The following is a 26562-nucleotide window of genomic DNA, read 5'->3' as shown; positions in this document are numbered from 1 at the left end:
GATTTAATCCAGCCATTGTCTGTGTCTACTGAGGTTAAAGAGGGACTCAGGCAGTTCTAGGTCTCCTGAGCCCGTTGTGTTTGAATGCTTGGACGAGCGGTAAACTCATGCCTACAAATTCATCCTTAGGCAATTATTCAAAATCTTGAATCCTTTATGTAAATGATTACGACAAGAAAAAGAGTAATGTAATGTAAAGTAGTATCCGTGACATCTGTCCAAAGCATCTCGTCTGCATTTCTTCTTCAGGGTTTAAAGAGACCGGTGGCAGAGTCGTAGTGTAGAAGAGGCCAAGAAACAAGCTGCAGCCAAAAATGTCATTCCTTCATAAAAAAAAACATCAGGAGAAGAGGGACATCTCGACATAAAGCCATTTAAGCAAGTACATTTAAAAAAAAAATTAAATTAAAAAATTGTAAACTTTATTTTAATCCAGCTCAGATTTTGCTACAATGGAAAGGCAAATACCTGCGGAAATTTGTGAATTAAAAAAAAAAAAAAAATCACCTGATTAACTGTTTAGTCATATCCCAGTTTATCTATTTGCTTATGGCCTTGCCTACACCTAGCGACTTGTTTTTTAAATTATATGAGCGAAAAAAGATGACATTTTATTTGGAACGGCAAACCAGACAAAATTAAAACGGGTCTATTTATATAAAGAATATAAATTTGGAGGGCAGAAATAATTTCATATTAAAGCATTAGACCTCTCACTAAAGGCTTCAGTCATACAAAATATATATTTACATCTGAACTGGTTCTCTAGCAGATTAGTAAGAATGTCTCACCCCATGTTCAAGAAAGGCATTTTACCCTTTGTTCAGATTACAACATTTCCCTTTCGGTTATTTGAAAATGAAATACTCTCCAAATTGTCACTATTTTTAAAACAAGACAAAGAAAGTTGGTTGCCATTTCAGGTTAATCCACCAGAAAAGACAGAACAAATATTACAACAAATATTATGGTTAAACTCAAATATACAAATTGAAAAATATTATACGGTATAATCTTTGTAAATTATTTCATAAATAGGGCTGGTGGAATTGTCACACATGCAGCTAACAAAAATGTGGAAATGTCTGATCTACCCAAAATGAAAACCAACTAATTGCAGCATTACTGCACAAATGGAAGAGGCAAGTGGAAGGGGGAGAAAGTAAGGAACTTGTCTGTTGGCCCAAGGGGCGGAAATCCCGGGGGGGACGGGGACCCCCCCCATCCTGGGAAAAATATGATTTGTCCCCCCCAATATATCACTGAAACATAACTATGTAATTTAAATAATATTAATAATACGCAATGAAAGCAATTGTGCTGATTATAGACACTTAATAGCGCGTTTAAGTTTCAAAAGATTGCAACTCCCCCACCCTTTGCCTCACAATGGTTTGATCCACTGCCAGTTCCTTAGCTTGCTACGTAACTGACGTGAGGTTAATCCAGTCAATCGCGCACACACACTAGCTGAATATGCAGAGCTAGCGCGCAAATATTAACTATTAAGCTAGCTAGTACCTATTCCATTTATGTGGCGTCGTCAAAGATGGAATCAGCATGCAGATGATGTAAATTAGTGCTTCAAAGTCCCTGTGATAAGGTTAGCGATAAACTGAAATCCAAACTGAACAGAACTACACTCTCTTCTACCATTGTCTTAAATATATTTAATGGTCTCGTTGCAAAAGCTAAATTGTCGCAAGTGAACTTTTATTTATTTATTTTATTTCACCTTTATTTAACCCGGGTAGCAAAGATTATAGCAAACACCACTGAAACTGAATTGGTGCTCGCTAGCTTTGCAAATTCAGCTATTGTTGGAAGCCAGCCAATATGAAACAAACTATTAAAATTACAAAAGGTTGCAGCATATGTTGTGTAAATGGTGAACTCATACAGCTGTCAACTCTTGTCATTTTAATCCGTTTCACATTTGCTAGCTACCTTTTAGATCGAAGCCCAAATAGAATGATTGAAGATGATAGAAGCCCATCTCCTACTGTAAATAACCTACACACTGTGTGTGTAGCCAGGCCAGCCAGCCAGGTAGAAAAATGGCAGAAAAATAAAAGACGGACATCAGAGTATTTTTCAATACACCAAAACGCATAGTAAGAACCCTAGTAGCCTAATATCTCAAAGACTAGTTGATAAAATGTTCATAAGAAAGAAATGAAATTCTAATGGAAATGTTTCACAATGATGTCATTAGGCAGAGCAGGCAACAGATGGCACACAGACAGCAGAGTTGGGGACAGATATGCAGGGACAGACTGGCAGAGACAGGGAGTCTCAGGTAAGTTTGTTGAGTCTTTGTTTGGCAACATTATGAAAGGTTCTCAATTTTTTTGACTTGTAAAATAGGAACATAATTGGAAAATGCCATGGATACCCCCACTCTGAACTTAAACTGGTGACTGAACTAAGATTTGTTAAAGGCAATGGTATTTCTGTTGTGATTAGTTGTGTAGTTTTGGGTACCGGTAGTTAGGAGTACGGCAAACACCTTATTTCTTTGGTTCCTCAATATACATTTACCATATTACAATGTAGGCTATGTGTTACAGCACTACTTTTGGTGTCCCCCTCAGGAATTGCTCTTGAGAAAATTTCATGTAATTGTCCCCTCCAAAGTTGATATCAGATTTTCGCCAATGGTTGGCCCTGCATTAAAGACCATAATTGGTTAAAGACAATTCTGATAAATAGTGCCATATTGATAGCAAAATAGTTGGGGAGAGATTTCGATTTGTACCGATTCTATGGCACATGGTTTATGAACTGATACACAAAACGATGCAAATGAGCAATAGAAAACCGATCGCCAAATGTCACCATTCTGAATTGCAACGTTTACCTGGAGCCAACTCCACAAATTGCACTGCTGGGTGATATGAAAAGTCATAGTCAATCGAGCAATAATATAATATTTCCCTTAGCAAAAAGGTTTACAATCTGCAGTTTTGTAAAAAAAACTGGATGGTCTTCAGGGATCGATGGGAGGGGTTGAGGGTAGCTGAAGGATGGACAAAAAACAAGCAAAAGATAACTTCATGTGTACAGACTAAGGTTTGTTTCAAATCTAGCATAGTTTTTTTTAACTTCAAGAGAAGTGAATATTACATTTTATGAAATATATTAAATTAAACAAACCAACAATTCAGTGTGTGTAAAACCACCACACTAGGGCAGAAAGCCTGGATATACAGTGCATTCGGAAAGTATTCACAACCCTTGACTTTTTCCACATAGGTACGTTACAGCCTTATTCTAAAATGGATTAAATAATTCCCCCCGCCCCCTCAATCTACACACAATAGTCCATAATGACAAAGCAAAAACAGTTTAGAAAAATTGGCAAATTTATTAAAAAAAATTAAAAATGGAAATATCACAGACACTTTACTCAATACTTTGTTGAAGCACCTTTGGCAGTGATTACAGCCTTGAGTCTTCATGGATATGACGCTACAAGCTAGGCAGACCTGTATTTTGGGAGTTTCTCCCATTCCTCTCTTCAGATCCTCTCAAGCTCTTTCAGGTTGGATTGGGAGCGTCGCTGCACAGCTATTTTCAGGTATCTCCAGATCCAGAGATGTTCGATCGAGTTCAAGTCCGGGCTCTGGCTGGGACACTGAAGGACATTCAGAGACTTGTTCCGAAGCCATTCCTGCGTTGTCTTGGCTGTGTACTTAGGGTCATTGTCCTGTTGGAAGGTGAACCTTTGCCGTCTGAGGTCCTGAGTGTTCTGGAGCAGGTTTTCATGAAGGATCTCTGTATACTTGGCTCCGTTTATCTTTCCCTCGACCCTGACGAGTCTCCCAGTCCCTGCTGCTGAAAAACATCCCTTCAGAATGCTACCACCACCATGCTTCACCGTAGGGATGGTGCCAGGTTTCCTCCAAATGTGATGCTTGGCATTCAGGCCAAAGAAACCAAATCTTGGTTTCATCAGACCAGAGAATCTTGTTTCTAATGGTCAGTCCTTTAGGTGCCTTTTTAGCAAACTATGAGAGGGCTTACATGTGTATTATGACAAGAACAGCTCAAATAAGCACAGAGAAAATGACAGTCCATCATTACTTTATGACATGAAGGTCAGTCAATCTGAAAATTAAAGAATTTTGAAATTTTTCTTCAAGTGCAGTCGCAAAAACCATCAAGCGCTATGATGAAACCGGCTCTCATGAGGACCACCACAGGAAAGGAGACCCACAGTTACCTCTGCTGCAGAGGATAAGTTCATTAGAGTAACCACCCTCAGAAATTGCAGCCCAAATAAATGCGTTAGAGTTCAAGTAACAGACAACATCAACTGTTCATAGAAGACTGCGTGAATCAGGCATTCATGGCCGAATTGCTGCAAAAAAAAACACTACTAAAGGACACCAAAAAGAATAAGAGACTTGCTTGGGCCAAGAAAAACGAGCAATGGACATTAGATCGGTGGAAATCTGTCCTCTGTTCTGAGGAGTCCAAATTTAAGATTTTTGGTTCCAACCGCCATGTCTTTTTCAACAAGACAATGACCCAAAACACACCTCCAGGCTGTGTAAGGGCTATTTGACCAAGGAGAGTGATGGAGTGCTGCATCAAATGACTTGGCCTCCACAAATCACCCGACCTCAACCCAATTGAGATGGTTTGGGATGAATTGGACTGCAGAGTGAAGGAAAAGCAGCCAACAAGTGCTCAGCATATGTGGGAACTCCTTCAAGACTGTTGGAAAAGCACTCCAGGTTAAGCTGGTTGAGAGAATGCCAAGAGTATGCAAAGCTGTCAAGGCAAAGGGTGGCTACTTTGAAGAATCTAAAATATATTGTGATATGTTTAACATTTTCTTGGTTACTACATGAATCAATATTTGTTATTTCATAGTTTTGATGTCGTCACTATTATTCTACAAAGTAGAAAATAGTAAAAATAAAGAAAAACCCTTGAATGAGTAGATGTGTCCAAACTAATGACTGGTACTTTATGTAAAGTATCTGTTTTTTTACTTAATACATTTGCAAAAAAATTCTAAAAACCTGTTTTCGCTTTGATATTATGCTATATTGTGTGTAGATTGAGGAAAACAATTAATTTTATCAATTTTAGAATAAGGCTGTAACCTAACTAAATCTGTTAAAAGTCAAGGGGTCTGAATACTTTCCAAATGCACTGTATCAACAGAACACAGACAGAATTTACAGGAGTCTGTCTGTCTATATGACAGTATGATAGGTATAGTCTTAAGCAGGCGTGTTGACTAATTAGTCTGGCTGGTGGTATTCATGAGATTTGGGTGGACAACAACAGCCTTTAAAAGCCCTGAAAGCCAGCCATCCTATTAGCTCCTCAGTGATTTAAGCCACAGTCTAACAGCTGCAGCAGTACTAATTACTGCTCATAAAGGGGGGGTGCTCTTCTAAAGCTCTTCCTCCCTCCACCTGTTGTTCCTAGTATCCACACTTCTAACACTATCCTCAACCCACCACAACCTGGGGGGGAGGGGGGAAGCCACCACCCTACTGTCTTCACATATGCCCCAGCTACCCAGAGGCAGCAGACCTAGGACAATACAGTCATTGCTGCGGTTAGTTACCGTTAGAGTGCCTGCCTCTAGGAGATGCATAGCCTTATTGGTATGACTGTCATCTCTGGCTACATCTCCACTGGCTGAGGAGAATGTCATCTCCACTGGCTGAGGAGAATGTCATCTCCACTGGCTGAGGAGAATGTCATCTCCACTGGCTGAGGAGAATGTCATCTCCACTGGCTGAGGAGAATGTCATCTCCACTGGCTGAGGAGAATGTCATCTCCACTGGCTGAGGAGAATGTCATCTCCACTGGCTGAGGAGAATGTCATCTCCACTGGCTGAGGAAAATGTCATCTCCACTGGCTGAGGAGAATGTCATCTCTGGCTACATCTCCACTGGCTGAGGAGAATGTCATCTCTGGCTACATCTCCACTGGCTGAGGAGAATGTCATCTCTGGCTACATCTCCACTGGCTGAGGAGAATGTCATCTCTGGCTACATCTCCACTGGCTGAGGAGAATGTCATCTCTGGCTACATCTCCACTGGCTGAGGAGAATGTCATCTCTGGCTACATCTCCACTGGCTGAGGAGAATGTCATCTCTGGCTACATCTCCACTGGCTGAGGAGAATGTCATCTCTGGCTACATCTCCACTGGCTGAGGAGAATGTCATCTCTGGCTACCTTTCCACTGGCTGAGGAGAATGTCATCTCTGGCTACCTTTCCACTGGCTGAGGAGAATTCATCATAAAAAACATCATACCTGTGATGCTTAAATGTTTTTCTCTGGAAACTGTTTTGCTCTAATATTTGTAGTTTGTCTAATATTTGATGATCTTCTGTTTATTTGTATTTATTAAAGGATCCCCATTAGCTGTTGCCAAGGCAGTAGCTAATCATCCTGGGGTCCAGCAACATTAAGGCAGTTATGAGTGTGGAAATATCATTTAGTATGGAAGATGAACTAAAGCTGGCCCTATTTTTGAACATGAGCTGTGATGAGGTCAGTGAGCCATGAGCAGTTAGAGAGGCTGAGGAGGCTTGGCTGGCTTTGTGCTCTGGTGAAAGACAAGATGCAGGCAAATTGCTGTTTTGTGTTTTTAACAAGGAGACATTCCCTAATCTGTTACGCTCGTTTTCCTAATCAACACACTCCGCTAATCCATTTCCTAATGCCAGAAAGGGTATGCGTTCAGCCCAGTGTCACACCACACTGACACAATTACAAGGGGAAAGAGAGAAAACAGCATACCACAAAGTCATAATTGGCTTTATCAAATAAAAAAAAATTCTTTTTTTATTTTAAGGTTAGTGTAAGACATAAGAATAGCAGTGTGTTATAAGAATAGCAGAAGAGGAATTGTAGAAATAGGCTGGGTTCATGACTTAATTTTTGGTAATTAGTGACAACCACTTTAGACTGAGGGCCATAATAATAGTGGTGCGGCAGGTAGCCTAGTGGTTAGAGCGTTAGCCAGTAACCAAAAGGTTGCTGGATCGAATCCCCGAGCTGACAAGGTAAAAATCTGTCATTCTGCCCCTGAACAAGGCAGTTGGCCTACCAGGGAACAGTAGGTTATTGTTGTAAATAAGAATTTGTTCTTAACTGACTTGCCTAAATAGAAAAGTCTCTTTAATGGTCATCATTTTCAGCAATGCTCAAGATACAGCTGTCCTCTTCACCTGTTGTGCTTTGAGAGAGAGCGAGCGAGAGAGCAATTAGGATCGGGTTAAAAATACTTTCATCAGTTATTCCTCTTTATGGTTGAGGTCTGAGGTCTGCTCACCAACCAAGAAATCACAAAATGGGACAAACACCAAATTGAGTCTCTACATGCAGAATTCTGCAAAAATATCCTCCGTGTACAACGTAAAACACCAAATAATGCATGCAAAGCAGAATTAGGCCAATACCCGCTAATTATTAAAATCCAGAAAAGAGCCGCTAAATTCTACAACCATCTAAAAGGAAGCGATTCCCAAACCTTCCATAACAAAGCCATCACCTACAGAGAGATGAACCTGGAGAAGAGTCCCCTAAGCAAGCTGGTCCTGGTGCTGTGTTCACAAACACAAACAGACCCCCACGACAGCAACACAATTAGACCCAACCAAATCCTAAGAAAACAAAAAGATCATTCTTTCCAACGTGTCAAGCAATTAACAAAAAAACAGAGCAAACTAGAATGCTATTTGGCCCTATACACAGTGGCAGAATATCTGACCACTTTGACTGACCCAAAACTAAGGAAATCTTTGACTATGTACAGACTCAGTGAGCATAGCCTTTCTATTGAGAAAGGCCACCGTAGGCAGACCTGGCTCTCAAAAGACAGGCTATGTGCACACTGCCCACAGAATGAGGTGGAAACTAAGCTGCACTTCCTAACCTCCTGCCAAATGTATGACCATATTAGAGACACATATTTCCCTCAGATTACACAGAGCCACAAAAAATTCAAAAACAAACCCGATTTTGATAAACTCCCATATCTACTGGGTTAAATACCACAGTGTGCCATCACAGCAGCAAGATTTGAGACCTTGAAAGTACTACTTAAGTAGTTTTTTGGGGGTATTTTTGACAACTTTTACTTCACTACATTCCGAAAGGTAATTATGTATGGAGTAAAAAGTAAATTTTCCCTGGCACCCAAAAGTACTTGTTACTTTAAAAAATGGTTAGCAGGACAGGAAAATGGTCTAATTCACTGACTTATCAAGAGAACATCCCTAGTCATTCCTACTGCCTCTGATCTGGCAGACTCAATAGACACATGCTTCGTTTGTGAATGATGTCTGAGTATTGGAGCGTGCCCCTGGCTATCCGTAAATTAAAAAGAAAACGGTGCCGTCTAGTTTGCTTAATATAAGGAATTTGAAATTATTTATACTTTTACTTTTTGAAAAAGCTAATTAAATTACATTTTTATACTTAAGTATATATAAAACCAAATACTTTGACTTTTACTCAAGTAGGATTTTACTGGGTGACTCACTTTTACTGGTCATTTTCTATTAAGACATCTTTACTTTTATTCAAGTATGATAATTGGGTACTTTTTCCACCAATGGTCATGGGTGACATATACAGCAAGTAAAATGACAAAGACTTACTGGCTACCTCCAGCGAAGCGTTGCGACTGACAGCCTCTCCTAGGTAGTTACGTGCCACACAGGTGTAGACGCCCTCGTCTGGTTTAGAGCGTCGTCCGTGGACAATACGCAGGAAGAAGAGGGAGCCGCTGGGAAGGAGCATGCGGTGAGACCGAGGGTCATCCTGGTCTGTTTCCACCCGCTCACCGTCCTTGTACCACTCCACAGTGGGGTTAGGCCTCCCCTCTGCCTTGCAGTTAAGAGTGGCAGGCTCCCCCTTGGACACAATCAGGTCAGAGGGGTCCTCCACGATCCAAGGTGGGCTGTCCTCAAAACGTGCCCGGGACCCTGTGAGGTGAAATAAGGTTACTATCCATGTAGCTGTCTATCAGTCATTCATACTGTAGCCCAAACATGCCATCTCTAAAAGAAAACATAACACAATGTAATCCCATTGAGAAAAAATGACAGGCAAACCCAAATCCATCTTCTCCACTGACATGGACGTAAGGATGCATGAAGTCTCAGGGAGAGACAGATGGGTTGGACAAGACAGAAATACATCTGTCACTCACCACTGAGATCTGCTACTGATGCACCATGATAGTAAAGCTAACAAGGCTCAGAACTTTAGTACTGAAGATCTCATGTTGTCGTTTCTCCCCAGGGTGGATTTTGACTCTGTAGAGATAAATCACATCTTTATTTTACCTTATAGGCCTCTGTTATTCTACTATTTAATTATACACCTTTTCAGACAGCCCCTTGAGCATAGGTATCCTACTTGTATACTGCTCACACCGTAATGACTATATCATACCATATAGCCTTTTAACCACGTCCATTGAGATCCTGCAGAAGACAGGTTTATTCTGATGGGGTATTTTCAAAAGGAGGAAGAAGCCGCAGGAGATCTGGCCAAATTTCTGAGATGGTAATAGCCAATCAGGATTTCAGCAGAGAAGACATGAAGGCCAGTGAAACGCTAACTAAAACAGAGAGAAAGCCAATAGAGAGCGAGAAATAGAAAGATTGAGAAATAGAGAGAGTGCTCTCCCATATCCCTCCCTCTTGAGATCCATTACTGTTACCCTCTGCTGTATGGGAGACGAGTACTTCTCCAAGCCAAGGGTTTTAGCTAAGCTTTTAGAGTAGATGCTCTAACAATGTGCACTACAGTTTTGGGTCTGGAATGTGAATCATTAAAATAAAGTAAAGGCCTCCAATGTGCTGTGATTGATTGTAAAAAAATTCTATGGTTCTCCTTTGTTTAATTGTCATCTTATGTGTTCCTGTCCATCTGTTTGTTTGCTTGTTGTTTTTAAAACTGCTTCAACCGAATAGACCAGCAATGAAACAGTTAAGATTTTCTGAATCCAAATGTTCACCATGCCATTGAATATCATTAGTTATTTTTACTGCAGTCAGTCTATAATCTCCAGTGAAGTGAACATCTTCCATTACCAGAAGCATATGGTGGGGAGGAGCATACAGCAACATATTGACATACAGTGAGCTCCAAAACTACTGGGACAGTGAATGTTTTGTTGTTGAAATTATAGAATGAGTAGGAGGTCAAAGTGCAGACTGTCAGCTTTAAATTGAGGGTATTCATCCATATCGGGTGAACCGTTTAGAAATTACAACACTTTTTGTACATAGTCCCCCCCATTTTAGGGGACCAAAAGTATTCTGACAAATTTACGTATGTGTGTACCCACATAGTCAAAAGTATTTAGTAACATTTTCATAGCCGGCAATGATTACATTAAGCTTGTGACTACAAATTTGTTGGATCCATTTGCTGTTCGTTTTGGTTGCGTTTCAGATTATTTTGTAGTAGTGCCCAGTAAAAATGAATGGTAAATCATGTATTGTGCCATTTGAGTCACTTTTATTGTCAATAAGAATAGAATATGTTTCTAAACACTTCTACATTAATGTGGATGCTACTACCATGATTATGGATAATCCTGAATGAATCGTGAATATCATACCCCCCAAAAATGCTAACCTTCCCAGTTATTGTAATGGTGAGAGGTTAACATGTCTTGGGTGAATGATATTTGTGGGTCTGTAACTTCCTCACTCATCATTATTCAAAATTCATTCAGGACTATCTGTAATCATGATAGCATCCACATTAATGTAGGAGAGATTAGAAAACATTCTATTCTTATTGACAATAAAAGTGACTCAAATGACAAAATCATTTTTTGTATTATTTACAAATAATTTCTATTGGGCAAAAAATTATCTGAAACAAACAAAACAACCAGCAAATGCATCCAACAAGTTTGTAGAGTGACAAGCTTAATAAATTATATATTTTTTTACCGTCATTTAAAAACAGGAAGTCACCATTGAAACCAAGGTCTCTTTCGCAAGGGAGCACTGCACAATCAGTTCATAGACAAAAATCAAAAAACAGCACAACAAAGCAAAAAAAGCCACATTCCTCAGCAAATAGTTGGCCAATCAATATTTTTTAATTGCCCAAGAAGCATCAGAGCATCCAATTGCAGTGTATTTTGCAGTTGGTTCCAACAATGAGGTGCATTAAAACTAAAAGCGGATTTACCTAATTCGGTGCAGACCCGAGGAACCTCAAGAGTTAACCAACCTTGTGAGTGGGTTTAGTATTGAATTTTTGTAAAAAAAAATGTAATACTGTAAAAATGAAGTCAAGTAAGGGACGCTTGTGTAGTAGGGCTTTGTAAACAAAAAAGGGAATAATTAAGTGATCTACGGGACCAGCTTTTTTCCGGATGCCCCAAACAATCAGAAAGGGGATTCATCAGAGAAAATTACTTTACCCCAGTCCTCAGCAGTCCAATCCCTGTACCTTTTGCAGAATATCAGTCTGTCCCTGATGATTTTCCTGGAGAGAAGTGGCTTCTTTGCTGCCCTTCTTGACACCAGGCCATCCTCCAAAAGTCCTCGCCTCACTGTGCGTACAGATGCACTCACACCTGCCTGCTGCCATTCCTGAGCAAGCTCTGTACTGGTGGTGCCCCGATCCCGCAGCTGAATCAACTTTAGGAGACGGTTCTGGCACTTGCTGGACTTTCTTGGGCGCCCTGAAGCCTTCTTCACAACAATTTAACCACTCTCCTTGAAGTTCTTGAGGATCTGATAAATGGTTGATTTAGGTGCAATCTTACTGGCAGCAATATCCTTGCCTGTGAAGCCCTTTTTGTGCAAAGCAATGATGACGGCACGTGTTTCCTTGCAGGTAACCATGGTTGACAGAGGAAGAACAATGATTCCATGCACCACCCTCCTTTTGAAGCTTCCAGTCTGTTCTTCGAACTCAATCAGCATGACAGAGTGATCTCCAGCCTTGTCAACACTCACACCTGTGTTAACGAGAGAATCACTGACATGATGTCAGCTGGTCCTTTTGTGGTAGGGCTGAAATGCAGTGGAAATGTTTTTGGGGGATTCAGTTCATTTGCATGGCAAAGAGGGACTTTGCAATTCATCTGATCACTCTTCATAACATTCTGGAGTATATTCAAATTGCCATCAAACAACATGAGGCAGCAGACTTTGTGAAAATGAATGTGTCATTCTCAAAACTTTTGGCCACGACTGTATATATTACCTCGACTAACCGGTGCCCCCGCACATTGACTCTGTACCGGTACTCCCTGTATATAGCCTCGCTATTGTTATTTTACTGCTGCTCTTTATTTGTTACTATATTTCTTATTTTTAGGTATTTTTCTTAAAACTGCATTGTTGGTTAAGGGCTTGTGAATAAGCATTTCACTGTAAGGTCTACACCTGTTGTATTCAGTGCATGTGACAAATAAAATGTTATTTGATATCAATAGAGAAGTATATTTTCTGGGCAATTTAAATATTGACTGGCTTTCATCAAGCTGCCCACTCAAGAAAAAGCTTCAAACTGTAACCAGTGCCTGAAGCCTGGTTCAGGTTACCAGTGAACCTACAAGGGTAGTTACAAACAGCACAGGAATGAAATCAACATGTATTAATTACATCTTTACTAATGCTGCAGAAATGTGCTTTTAAGCAGTATCCAAATCCATCAGATATAGTGATCAATGCTGGGCCTAATATAGTGTATAAGAAGTCATACAATAAGTTTTGTAGTGATAATGTTGGTCTGTGGTGTGTAATGAGGCTCAACCAGATTCTGCACTTAACACGTTTATGAAATTGCTTATTCCAGTAACTAATAAGCATGCACCCATTAAGAAAATTACTTGTGAAAACTTAAATCCCAGAGGACTGATGAGGAATTGAAAAATGGTATGGCTGAGAGGGATGAGGCAAAAAGATTGATTTGCCAATCTGGGTGCAGAATCGATTGGCAAACGTACTGCAAATTGAGAAATCATGTGACTAAACTGAATAAAAATAAGTTTCTATACTACGAAACACAGAAATGATGTAAAGAATGATAGTAAAAGCTCATCTGCGTGTGTAACGGCTCATCGACAACGGACACAGTGCTGTTCTCTTTCACGGTTTATTGTGCAGACACACAATGTGTTAACTTCAGAGCAACTGCAAAATCCATCACGGAATCTCCATGAAAGTTGAACAATTATTGCTTTCTATAATAGTTGTAGATATCAATCATTACATCTATAACAACATGACTACAGAGGAGTGCTCAACTTATGACTGCCATAACACAGCACATGGGCTACATGTGTACCTGCAGACATACAACACATATACAGTGGGGCAAAAAAGTATTTAGTCAGCCACCAATTGTGCAAGTTCTCCCACTTAAAAAGATGAGGCCTGTAATTTTCATCATAGGTACACTTCAACTATGACAGACAAAATGAGGGGGAAAAAAAAATCCAGAAAAATCACATTGTAGGATTTTTAATGAATTTATTTGCAAATTATGGTGGAAAATAAGTATTTGGTCAATAACAAAAGTTTCTCAATACTTTGTTATATGCCCTTTGTTGGCAATGACACAGGTCAAACGTTTTCTGTAAGTCTTCACAAGGTTTTCACACACTGTTGCTGGTATTTTGGCCCATTCCTCCATGCAGATGTCCTCTAGAGCACTGATGTTTTGGGGCTGTCGCTGGGCAACACGGAGTTTCAACTCCCTCCAAAGATTTTCTATGGGGTTGAAATCTGGAGACTGGCTAGGCCACTCCAGGACCTTGAAATGCTTCTTACGAAGCCACTCCTTCGTTGCCTGGGCGGTGTGTTTGGGATCATTGTCATGCTGAAAGACCCCAGCCACGTTTAATCTTCAATGGCCTTGCTGATGGAAGGAGGTTTTCACTCAAAATCTCATGATACATGGCCCCGTTCATTCTTTCCTTTACACGGATCAGTCGTCCTGGTCCCTTTGCAGAAAAACAGCCCCAAAGCATGATGTTTCCACCCACATGCTTCACAGTAGGTATGGTGTTCTTTGGATGCAACTCAGCATTCTTTGTCCTCCAAACACGACGAGTTGAGTTTTTACCAAAAAGTTATATTTTGGTTTCATCTGACCATATGACATTCTCCCAATCCTCTTCTGGATCATCCAAATGCTCTCTAGCAAACTTCAGACGGGCCTGGACATGTACTGGCTTAAGCAGGGGGACACGTCTGGCACTGCAGGATTTGAGTCCCTGGCAGCGTAGTGTGTTACTGATGGTAGGCTTTGTTACTTTGGTCCCAGCTCTCTGCAGGTCATTCACTAGGTCCCCCCGTGTGGTTCTGGGATTTTTGCTCACCGTTCTTATGATCATTTTGACCCCACGGGGTGAGATCTTGCGTGGAGCTCCAGATCGAGGGAGATTATCAGTGGTCTTGTATGTCTTCCATTTCCTAATAATTGCTCCCACAGTTGATTTCTTCAAACCAAGCTGCTTACCTATTGCAGATTCAGTCTTCCCAGCCTGGTGCAGGTCTACAATTTTGTTTCTGGTGTCCTTTGACAGCTCTTTGGTCTTGGCCATAGTGGAGTTTGGAGTGTGACTGTTTGAGGTTGTGGACAGGTGTCTTTTATACTGATAACAAGTTCAAACAGGTGCCATTAATACAGGTAACGAGTGGAGGACAGAGGAGCCTCTTAAAGAAGAAGTTACAGGTCTGTGAGAGCCAGAAATCTTGCTTGTTTGTAGGTGACCAAATACTTATTTTCCACCATAATTTGCAAATAAATTCATTATAAATCCTACGTGATTTTCCGGATTTTTTTCCCTCATTTTGTCTGTCATAGTTGACGTGTACCGCTCTCATCTTAAGTGGGAGAACTTGCACAATTGGTGGCTGACTAAATACTTTTTTGCCCCACTGTACATCCAATTACACAACATATAAAGGCCCATTTACAAGAAAACCAACATTTGAAGTATCCCAAAAAGATGAAGTGGAAGGAGAGTTGGCCAAACTCTCAAACCAACTACTGGCTGTAGGATGCCTTTCTACACCCCACACTACGCATCTACACTGTGTAGTACTAGACCTCACCAATAAAGTACAATGCTCATGTAAAATAATGGAAACTGAAATCTTCACTGAATGATTGTGTGAGTCACAACTATAGTTTTGCTTAATCTCTGAAGGCTTGGATCAGTGACTTGCAAATATTTGCTTGAATATTAAGATCAGTGTCACTTAGTGACTACACAACATCTTGTGTAGACATAGTGTATGTTGACAGGTTTGACGATTCGACCAACACGGGTCCTGATTTGCCTAACTGCACTAGGATTGTCGTTGTGAGTGTAAGTCACTAGTGACAGTAAACTGAGTCACTAGGCTGTTCAGACTGTCCAATGGCAGCAGAAGAGCGTGTCTGATCACTTGATCTCTTCTGAATCTGAGTCTTGAGACCAGTGGTTCTGAGGTCACACCTGAAGAAGATTCCTCATCTCTACTAACTGGTAACTGTATTATCCAATCTCGAGTTCTTCCTTCAGAGTCCACAAGCTCCTGACCAGGTAAAGAGCTCTCGCGCTTTCAAAAATGGAATCCATTCTCTCTTCTGCATAGGTCTGCCACCGCATTCCTCTTCGTGATCTGATTCTCCCTGTGTGACACCTTGTACAGACACGTCCCACTTCATTCCAAATAGTGAATCTTGACTCTCTTCTTAAGGAAAGGAACTCCCTTGTCTTGTTTGATACTGAATCCATCATCACATTGTGAGCACCGGAACTTGGAGTCAGGCCAACGGACATGGATGAAGAGAGACCAGAAACTGCACTTTCATCATCTACTGGGAAGAAGTTGACCAACATGATCAGGTTAACCTGCCGGATAAAAAAACGTACCCGATTTAATCTGGTTACTACTCCTGCCCAGTAACTAGAATATGCATATAATTAGTAGATTTGGATAGAAAACACTCTAAAGTTTCTAAAACTGTTTGAATGGTGTCTGAGTATAACAGAACTCATATGGCAGTCAAAACCCTGAGACAAATCCTAACAGGAAGTGGAAATCTGATGTGTGGAATCACTTTCAAGCCTTGCCATTGAAACACACAGGGACTTATTAATCATTTAGCACTTCCTAAGGCTTCCACTAGATGTCAACAGTCTTTACAAAGTGGTTTGAGTCTTCTATGGTAGAAACTGACCCAAAGAGAGGCTTGGAATGTTGGTCACAGGGGGAGGACCATTACTACTATGACTCGGGCGCCCATGGGAACCCTTTAGTTCCGAAACGTTTAGTAAGACAATGCAATCGTCCGCCTTGAATATTATTGAAGCTCTGGTTGAAAAAGGCCCTAAAGATTTATGTTATATAATGTTTGAACGAACGTAAATATATATTTTTTGCACATTCGTGACGACAAGTCCAGCGTGCCTCGTACATTATGAGTAGCCTTCGGAACGCGCTAACAAGAAGGAACTATTGGGACATAAATTAACTTTTTCGAACAAAACTACATTTGTTGTGGACCTGGGATAATCAAAGGTAAGGGAATATTTACAATAGTATATTTGATTTTAGATGGTGCTAACATGTATCGCCTAGCCTATTTTTCTGAGCATACCACGTCGTTTATTGCAAAGTGTGATTTCCCAGTAAAGTTATTTTTAAATCTGGCAATGCGGTTGCATTCACGAGATGTTAATCTATAATTCTTTGAATGACAATATTAAATTTTAAACAATGTTTTCGAATAGTAATTTTGTAAATTGTAGCGCTGGTTCACTGGAAGCATTTGAGGGAAAATATTTTCTGAACGTCACGCTCCGATGTAAAAGGCTGTTTTTATATATAAATATGAACTTTATCGAACAAAAAATGCAAGTATTGTGTAACATGATGTCCTAGGAGTGTCATCTGATGAAGATTGTCAAAGGTTAGTGCTGCATTTAGCTGTGTTTTGGGTATTTGTGATGCATGCTAGTTGCTTTGAAAATGGCAGTGTGATTTTTTTGGCAGGGTACTCTCCTAACATAATCTAATGTTTTGTTTTTGCTGTAAAGCCTTTTTGAAAATCGGACAACGTGGTTCGATTCAGGAGAGGTGTATCTATAAAATGGTGTAAAATAGTCATATGTTTGAGAAATTGAAGTTACAGCATTTATGAGGTATTTGTATTCCGCACCATGCGATTCCACTGGCTGTTGACTAGGGTGGGACGCAAGCGTTAAGATGAACCGCTTTTTGCCTTTCCAGTGGCTGTATTACATATTCTGTATGTGTGAGTGCCTGGATTCTTGTCCGACCACAGTGTAAATTGTCGATTCCCAGCGATCCGCCACTTTCCTCTGTCTTTGTTTGCCAATAGTACTCCATCGCTGACTTCTATGGCAGGCCCCTTGACCTTTCTGTTGTAGATCTCAGTTTGTCCGTTTTGTGCTTTTGCAGCATGTTCCTGCGCTATCACCATAGCATCCTTCAGATCATTGGAGAGCGACATACTTGTCGTAATTGGTAACAGCTGGATCGTTCCGAGTGTTTCTGAAAAGCACATCTACTGGCAGACAAGGGATCCTTCCATACATCAGGTAGAAGTGGGCGCACCCTGTCATCTCATGGGTGGTGCAATTGTACATGAACGTCAATGTCTGCAGGTGTCTCGGCCAGTCTTGCTTAGTGTTCGGTGCTAGAGCTCGGATCATGTTGCCAAGTGTCCGATTGAAACGTTCCACGCTGCCATTCCCCATCGGGTGATATGGTGTCGTGTGTGACTTCCTCACACCAGAAACTCTGAGTAACTCACTGATCAACTGACTCTCGAAACTTGCCCCTTGGTCACTATGAATTCTCTCAGGAAATCCATACACACAGAAGTATCGGTCCCACAGGATTCTTGCCACCTGCTTAGCAGATTGGGCTCTGCAGGGAAACGCTTAACCTGTTAGGGCTAGGGGGCAGTATTTACAGGGCCGGATAAAAAAAACGTACCCGATTTAATCTGGTTATTACTACTGCCCAGAAACTAGAATATGCATATAATTATTGGCTTTGGATAGAAAACACCCTAAAGTTTCTAAAACTGTTTGAATGGTGTCTGAGTATAACAGAACTCATATGGCAGGCAAAAACCTGAGAAGATTCTGTACAGGAAGTGCCCTCTCTGACCATTCCTTGGGCTTCTTGACTCTCTTTATTGAAAATTTAGGATCTTTGCTGTAACGTGACACTTCCTACAGCTCCCATAGGCTCCCAGAACCCGGGAAAAAGCTGAATGATGTAATTCCAGCCCCTGGCTGAAAAACATTAGCGCCTTTGGTAAGTGGTCTATCAGAGGACAATGAGACTGAGGCGCGTGCACGAGGCGACCCATGTTTTTATTTTCTCTCTCTTTGAACTAAAACACGGTTTCCCGGTCTGAATCTTATCGCAGTTTTATGAGAAAAATGGCATAAAAATTGATTTTAAACAGCGGTTGACATGCTTCGAAGTACGGTAATGGAATATTTTGAATTTTTTCGTCACGAAACGCGTCGGGCGCGTCACCCTTCTTTACCCTTTCGGATAGTGTCTTGAACGCACGAACAAAACAGAGGATATTTGAACATAACTATGGATTATTTTGAACCAAACCAACATTTGTTATTGAAGTAGAAGTCCTGGGAGTGCATTCTGACGAAGAACAGCAAAGGTAATAACATTTTTCTTATAGTAAATCTGACTTTGGTGAGGGCTAAACTTGGTGGGTGTCTAAATAGCTAGCCCTGTGATGCCGGGCTATCTACTCAGAATATTGCAAAATGTGCTTTCACCGAAAAGCTATTTTAAAATCGGACATAGCGAGTGCATAGAGGAGTTCTGTATCTATAATTCTTAAAATAATTATGTTTTTTGTGAACGTTTATCGTGAGTAATTTAGTAAATTCACCGGAAGTTTGCGGAGGGTATGCTAGTTCTGAACGTCACATGCTAATGTAAAAAGCTGGTTTTTGATATAAATATGAACAAAACATGCATGTATTGTATAACATAATGTCCTAGGATTGTCATCTGATGAAGATCATCAAAGGTTATTGCTGCATTTAGCTGTGGTTTGGGTTTATGTGACATTATATGCTAGCTTGAAAAATGGGTGTCTGATTATTTCTGGCTGGGTACTCTGCTGACATAATCTAATGTTTTGCTTTCGTTGTAAAGCCTTTTTGAAATCGGACAGTGTGGTTAGATTAACGAGAGTCTTGTCTTTAAAATGGTGTAAAATAGTCATATGTTTGAGAAATTGAAGTAATAGCATTTCTAAGGTATTTGAATAACGCGCCACAGGATTCCACTGGCTGTTACGTAGGTGGGACGATTTCGTCCCACCTACCCTAGAGAGGTTAAGCTATTATTGTACTAGTGATAACAGATCACTTTACATCAATGGACTTCTTGCTTGAATCTTCAGCAGAACAGAAATGGATACAAACCAGTTGTAGCGGCCAAGTCAAGGTGATACCTTCCAGTGGAGCCCTGCCATCAGGCTCAATGGTCTTGCTGACAATGCCACAGTGGAAACCACGGACATAATCCCTAACATCTCTGTCAAGGTGCAGCCAGAAGAATCTGTCTAAGCTAAGGCTTCTGAACTGACCCTGATGACACCGTGATCATGAACACCTTTCAGGACTTCTGCTTTGAGAGACTCAGGAACTACGTACTGGAACCGCTTTGTCATTGATATCTGATCTTGTGAGACTCTGTACAGTATGGCATTTACTGACAACAAGCATCTCCCAGCTCTTCAAGCATCTGATGACTAACAGTTTCTCTTGCTCTTTCTCTTCTAGAAGGCCTGAGTTGTCTCCACATTGAATAGCACACGAGAAAGGGTCCTGTCGTTGAGTTGCTCATCACGAATCTCCTTCTCAGAGTAGGCAGGTAAAGTGTCTTGACCAGGAGGTATCAGTTGAGGTAAATGATGAACCATTTCAACAGCACATGTTCTATCTCCTGTTTCCCAGTTGTCATGTGACTGGAGTAAGGCTTGACACCTCATCCTCTGCCAAGGACTGAGAACACGTAGACAGAAGTGGAAGTTCTGTGAGCTTACGCAGTTGGGGTTGCCTTTGAGATCACTGGACCACCTGAAGGCATCATGGACTGAAGTGTTTGACACTGCTTGAACATCGCTGAGGAGGTTTTCGTAGGGCTCACGAAGCAGCCTGTGGCCAACACCTTTGACAAAGAGCACTCGACTCAGAGCGTCAGCAACCATATTGAGGACCTGGCACGTACTTGATATCAAAATCTTAACAAGCTAACTTGGCCACCCAGCGCTGCTCACAACAGTCCAGCCTCAGCTTGGTCATTAATGTGAGTAAGTGGATTGTTGTCAGTCCAAACAGTAAAGACATGAGCTTTCAACCAGTGACTGAACTTGTTGCAGATCGACCACTTTGCCAGGAACTCTAACCGATGAGCTGGGTAGTTATTCTGAGACAAGGACTTGCTAGCAAATGTAATGGGTCTGGCACAAGTTTCTCCATCTTGCAACTGTGACAGGACAGCACCTATGCCATCTAGGGACGCATCTGTCGACAACATGAACGGACGGGAGACGTCGGTGTGCCAACACCACCGTGTTTACTAGAGATGTCTTAAACATTTTCGAAGGCCTGCTCATGTTTGGGTGTCCAGTCTGCGACGTTCAACTTTCGACGCTGTGAGGAGGGCTTTACTTTGACAACCCTTGGGTTCTCCCTTTGATCCAGTCAACAATGAAAAGAGAAGTCTGGCTATTGCGGAGAAACCTGGCAAAGTGTTGGTTGTAGTTGTTTACCATGCCAAGGAATGACATCCATTTCTTTGAAGGAGTCACACCATCAAACTCCATCAGATCAGCACTGCTCATCTTAGAGATGCTGTCGACTTTACTAGGGTCACCATTGTCATAAATTATGTGACCAAGGAACTTCACAGACTTCCTGAGGAAGAAGCACTTCTTTGGGGCCAACTTCATGTTGTGACTATGAAGCCTGCTAAAGACCATCTCCAAGCGTTCCAAGGCCGTCTTCTCATCTGGGCCAAAGACCAAACAGATCATCCAAGTAACACAGCAAACTCATGAAGTTCTGATCTCTGAAGATACTTGTCATCATGCGCATGAAGCTTCCAGGGCTGTTAGAGACCCTGAGGTAGACGGTTGTATTCAAAAGAGCCCCATAGGTGTTGTGAAGGCAGAATACTTCCTGTCATCTTCATGCAGTGGCATGTTATAGAACCGAGGTGAGATCCATTGTGCTATATAGTGTTGCCGCCAAGCGCAGCCAAGCAGTCTGCTTGGTGCGGGAGAGGATGTGCATCCTTCAGGGTCCTCTTGTTCAACCAGCAGAAGTCTGTACAGATACAAAAGGTCTCCATTTTTCTTCCAGACTTGCACCAGGGGAGATGCATACCGTTACGCCCCCCTCGCTCTCCCTGCCTCCTTCTCTGTGTTTGTGCTTTTATTTGCAGATTGGGGACAGGTGGAGCTGATTGGGTTGTTAAGATTAAAGTTGCACCTGGGTTTGGGATAATCTAGGAGATAAAAGTTCCTGGTGCCCAGTCCTGGTTGATTATGTTTCTTGATTATGTGCACCCTTCAACACATTTTACCTTCATCCATGTATCTCCATTACACCCCTCACATGCCTACTTTCACAGGTTAGTTTTCCTTTGTAGTTTTATACTTTGTTAGTTATAATAAATATTTTTGTTACTCCTTAACTGCCAACATGTGGACTCCCTTGCTTGTCACCGTCTAAGAGCCAGGTTGTGACAATACTCGTGTGTCGATTTCCGGATGAGATCTTTTTCCTCTCTCGCTCAAGACCTGGCGCAACTTCTAGTATTGATGTGGAGGCACTCTTCGGAACGGAAGCCGGAACGGGGTTATCAGTCATGCGGATTCTGTGAACAAATCCTTTAGCTTCTCCACAATCAAGATGGTGACGTGAGAAGATATCTTCATAGGGCACTAGGTCAGCCATCTGACTTGCACTTCAGACATCACAGGAGCTGAGATCCAAAGCACCCAACTCCAGCAGTCTCAGTTTCTCTTCCGTGGAAAGTGTGTCTCACGTGGCCCATCACATCGGCCTCAGACGTGGCTTGAGGACAGCTGACCAGGTGGACTGCACTTTGTTCTGGTTCGCCATCTTGCATGTCCTCCCTTGCGACACATGGGAAGACATCTGCAAGCTTCACATTGCGCTTCAATCACACAGGACGGCCAGACATGTTGACCAGCTTCAGTGGGACCCATCAGTCTCCCACAGAGGTGTAACAATCCTTGACACCATGATCCCCTGTGGTGCTGAGCGAGACGTAGTAGGTTCTGACATCACCAGACTGCCAGGAGACAACGGTGGTTTTCGGTGGCTTACCCCAAACCAGATACTCGTGACCAGGGTCAAGGCAAATGGCTGTTCTTATCTAGTCAGGGATGTCGTCACCTCTCCAGCAGTTCATTCCAGCTAATATGGCGAGAAACATAACTCAGATTCTGTGTCATCTGTGCTGCAAGGGGCCGAGACTGCTTTCCAATAATTGTCACATTGTTTTGATTCACAGAGGATGTGCTTCATCGTGTTGACCTTCTACTACCAAGATTGGAATAACCATCTTGCTTCCATAAACTTCCATGTTTAAAAAAGCCTGGGGCATGCATGTCTCGTATGACCAAGAGTAAAACAGAGGAAGCACAGACACTCTCCCATGCAATGAGACTTGAGTAGTATCATTACTAGTATCATTACAGACCCTGTAGGCCTGTTCTCTGGTACGATGTTGAGACCTTGGGTTGTGTGCAGGGGAGATGTGTTCCCGGGAAGCACAGTTTTGTCACTGCACTTTCTCCAGCGTTAGTACTAACATACCCATCATATGACCCATAATCCCCTCATCTGGCTGCTGCTGTGCGTGTTGAACCAGGGCAGGAACGGCAGAAGTGTGCGGAACTTGATACTGTTGACTTTGAGTTGGAACAGTGTGACACAGATGACATTGAGCAGGAACAGGAGCAAAGGAGGAGTGTGAGGCATAACATTTTATCATTAGCTCTGTTGTGTGACACTGGGACCGTCATGCAGAGCAGTGGCATGACTCTTCAGCTGTGTAATGATGCTTTGTTTCACTAAGGCTCTCTGCTCCCTCTGGTACGCATTGATCCTCACCTGAACATCTCTGGAATTCCACTCAAGAATTGCTTTGCCGTTAAACCTGCAGGAGAGCTCAGGATCAGGGCAATGTTTCACAAACATGCAGGCTACTTGTTGACTTGTTTTCCATCCTCCCACCCTGTCTGTGTAAACCCTCATCAGCTAAATCTGCTGCTTTGTTGAGCCTGATCCTGTAGTCTATGGGGTCCTCCCTCAGTTTGGGCTTGGTAGAGTAGAAATCTTCAAGCGGTAGACATGACGTGTCACTAAAATACTGCAGGAGGATATGATAGAACCCAGATCTAATCTGTTTAACATCCAACAACTCGTCACTCCGCAAGCCTACAGTATCTTCACTACATCCCTAGCCCCCCCCCCCCCCAAATAGTCTGTCATATCAACCCACTCTTGAACTGTGTACTTGTCAGAGCTGTCACCTCTGAACACTCTGCACTCTGGGTTCTCTCTCAGACTTGACATGGATGGTCACATGTGGAACTTCATGTCTTACTGAATCAGTTGCTGATGTTTCTCTTCATGGTGTACTGTGGAGCTCACCACTCGCATCTATGGCTCCTGCTGACAACAATCTGGCTACTTTGGAGTCCCCCATCTCCACTACTAACTGGCTTACCATGTCAGTAAGGTGTAGTATGGCATCTGTATCGCTTCTGGGCGTGGAAGTGTGTGAACCTCCCCTCAAAAAACGGACCCATAGGAGAACAACCTGGGCTCTGACCTTGCCCCGCTCTCCTAACACTCAGCTAATGACTGATGTCCCCACTCCATTACCACGAAACCCACTGGACATCACATTGCTACCTGTATGCTCGCCAAACCAAAACACCCGTCCCCTTAGCAATAGTAGTATAAATTGTCAACTATTTAACTATCAGTTGTAAATATGAGCCATGACACCACCTTTACATTAAACAAATGTAGAATAAAAAAAGAAAGATCAACAGAAAAAATGTAAATTAAAAATGGGAAAAACCCTCAACACTGAAATTACAAAAACAGTAGTCCTAAAGGCCCCGAAACCAAAAATCTGACCAGAAGAGCACACTTGATCTTCACTTCCCCAGGTGATCTGCTTCAGGCTGATCTTGAGGTTCCGACGGGTACCGACACCAGTGTAACGGCTCATCGACAAAGGACACAGTGCTGTTCTCTTTCACAGTTTATTCTGCAGACATACACACAACGTGTAAACTTCAGAGCAAATCCGTCATGTAATCTCCAAAGTTTAACAACTCTTTTGCTTTATATAATAGTTGTAGATATGCATTTTATGTATCATTACATCTCTAACAACATGACTACAGAGGAGCACTCAACTTATGATAATCATCGGATGGCCATAACACAGCACCGCAGCACATGGGCTACACGTGTACAGTAACATTGTTCCATAACAGTTTGGGAGCACATACCTGCAGACCTACACACAACGAGTAAACTTTAGAGCAACTGCATATGCCTCATGAAATCCAAGTGACATGAAATAAAAATACATTTACACTTCGAGGTGACACCTCATTAGCAAGGTAAATAAAGGACGGACGCTAGCTAGCCTTTAGCGTACAGCAACGTGCTAACTTTGTAAATGTCCATAAAATTGTAAATACAGGACAACTCTAACACGTCAACATCGATAGTGAGAAAACAATATCATTTTCAACCTAACATACATAAGATGGAACCTGCATGATCATGGGCACATATATGCAGTTGCACAATTAATAATATTAATAATAATAATAATAATAATAATAATAATACAACCTGGCTGCTTAATTATGACAAAACTCATACAACTAAGGAAGTCTATTTCAACCCAATTACACATGTTCGTCCCCACCAGGGTCTTGACCTGACTGGAGCTCGGCGTCAACCGACTTCAGTGGACAAATGCTCAACGTCGATGGCCACTGGCATGCTAGAGAAGTGTGCTCTTCACGGATGAATCCTGGTTTCAACAGTACCTGGCAGATGGCAGACTGCATGTATGGCGTCGTGTGAGCGAGCGCCCCATGGTGGTGGGGTTATGGTATGAGCAGGCATAAGCAATGGACAACAATTGCATTTTATCCTTGGCATTTTTAATGCACAGAGATACCGTGACGAGATCCTGAGGCCCATTGTAGTGCCATTTATCGGCTGCCATCACCTCATGTTTCAGCATGATAAATGTACAGTCCCATGTCGCAAGGATCTGTAAACAATTCCTGGAAGCTGAAAATGTCCCTGTTCTTCCATGGCATACATACTCACCAGACATGTCACCCATTGAGCATGTTTGGGATGCTCTGGATCGACGTGTACAGTCGTGGCCAAATGTTGAGAATGACCCAAATATTAATTTTCAAAGTCTGCTGCCTCAGTTTGTATGATGGCAATTTGAATATACTCCAGAATGTTATGAAGAGTGATCAGATGAATTGCAAAGTCCCTCTTTGCCATGCAAATGAACTGAATCCCCAAAAAACATTTCCACTGCATTTCAGACCTACCACAAAAGGACCAGCTGACATCATGTCAGTGATTCTCTCGTTAACACAGGTGTGAGTGTTGACAAGGCTGGAGATCACTCTGTCATGCTGATTGAGTTCGAATAACAGACTGGAAGCCTCAAAAGGAGGGTGGTGCTTGGAATCATTGTTCTTCCTATGTCAACCATGGTTACCTGCAAGGAAACACGTGCCGTCATCATTTCTTTGCACAAAAAGGGCTTCACAGGCAAGGATATTGCTGCCAGTAAGATTGCACCTAAATCAACCATTTAAATCAGATCATCAAGAACTTCAAGGAGAGCGGTTCAATTGTTGTGAAGGCGGCGTCAGGGCGCCCAAGAAAGTCCAGCAAGGGCCAGGACCGTCTCCTAAAGTTGATTCAGTTGTGGGATCAGGGCACCACCAGTACAGAGCTTGCTCAGGAATGGCAGCAGGCAGGTGTGAGTGCATCTGCACGCACAGTGAGGCAAAGACTTTGAGGATGGCCTGGTGTCAAGAAGGGCAGCAAAGATCCACTTCTCTCCAGGAAAAACATCAGGGACAGACTGATATTCTGCAAATGGTACTGGGCTTGGACTGCTGAGGACTAGGGTAAAGTCATTTTCTCTGATGAATCTCCTTTCCATTGTTTGGGGCATCCGGAAAAAAGCTTGTCCGGAGAAGGCAAGGTGAGCGCCAACAGTAAAGCATCCTGAGACCATTCATGTGTGGGGTTGCTTCTCAGCCAAGGGAGTGGGCTCACTCACACTTTTGCCTAAGAACACAGCCATGAATAAAGAATGGTACCAACACATCCTCCAAGGGCCACTTCTCCCAACCATCCACGAACAGGTCGGTGACGAACTATGCCTTTTCCAGCATGATGGAGCA

At 42.1% G+C, this 26562-nt stretch overlaps 1 protein-coding gene across 4 annotated transcripts in view; it reads right to left on the bottom strand.

Moving 5' to 3' along the window:
- The window catches only part of LOC115163469 (roundabout homolog 2), an 82619-nt gene that overhangs the window by 45245 nt on the left and 10812 nt on the right, over positions 1-26562 (bottom strand). For all 4 annotated transcript variants that reach the window (XM_029715360.1, XM_029715362.1, XM_029715361.1 and 1 more), the window contains exon 2: positions 8646-8972. In XM_029715360.1, the coding sequence (XP_029571220.1) occupies positions 8646-8972 (327 nt within the window). The remainder of the gene's footprint in view (positions 1-8645; positions 8973-26562) is intronic.

Source organism: Salmo trutta, chromosome 26 (assembly GCF_901001165.1).
Source record: "Salmo trutta chromosome 26, fSalTru1.1, whole genome shotgun sequence".
Classification (NCBI taxonomy): Eukaryota; Metazoa; Chordata; class Actinopteri; order Salmoniformes; family Salmonidae; genus Salmo; species Salmo trutta.
This window is presented reverse-complemented; position numbering and strand designations above follow the sequence as displayed.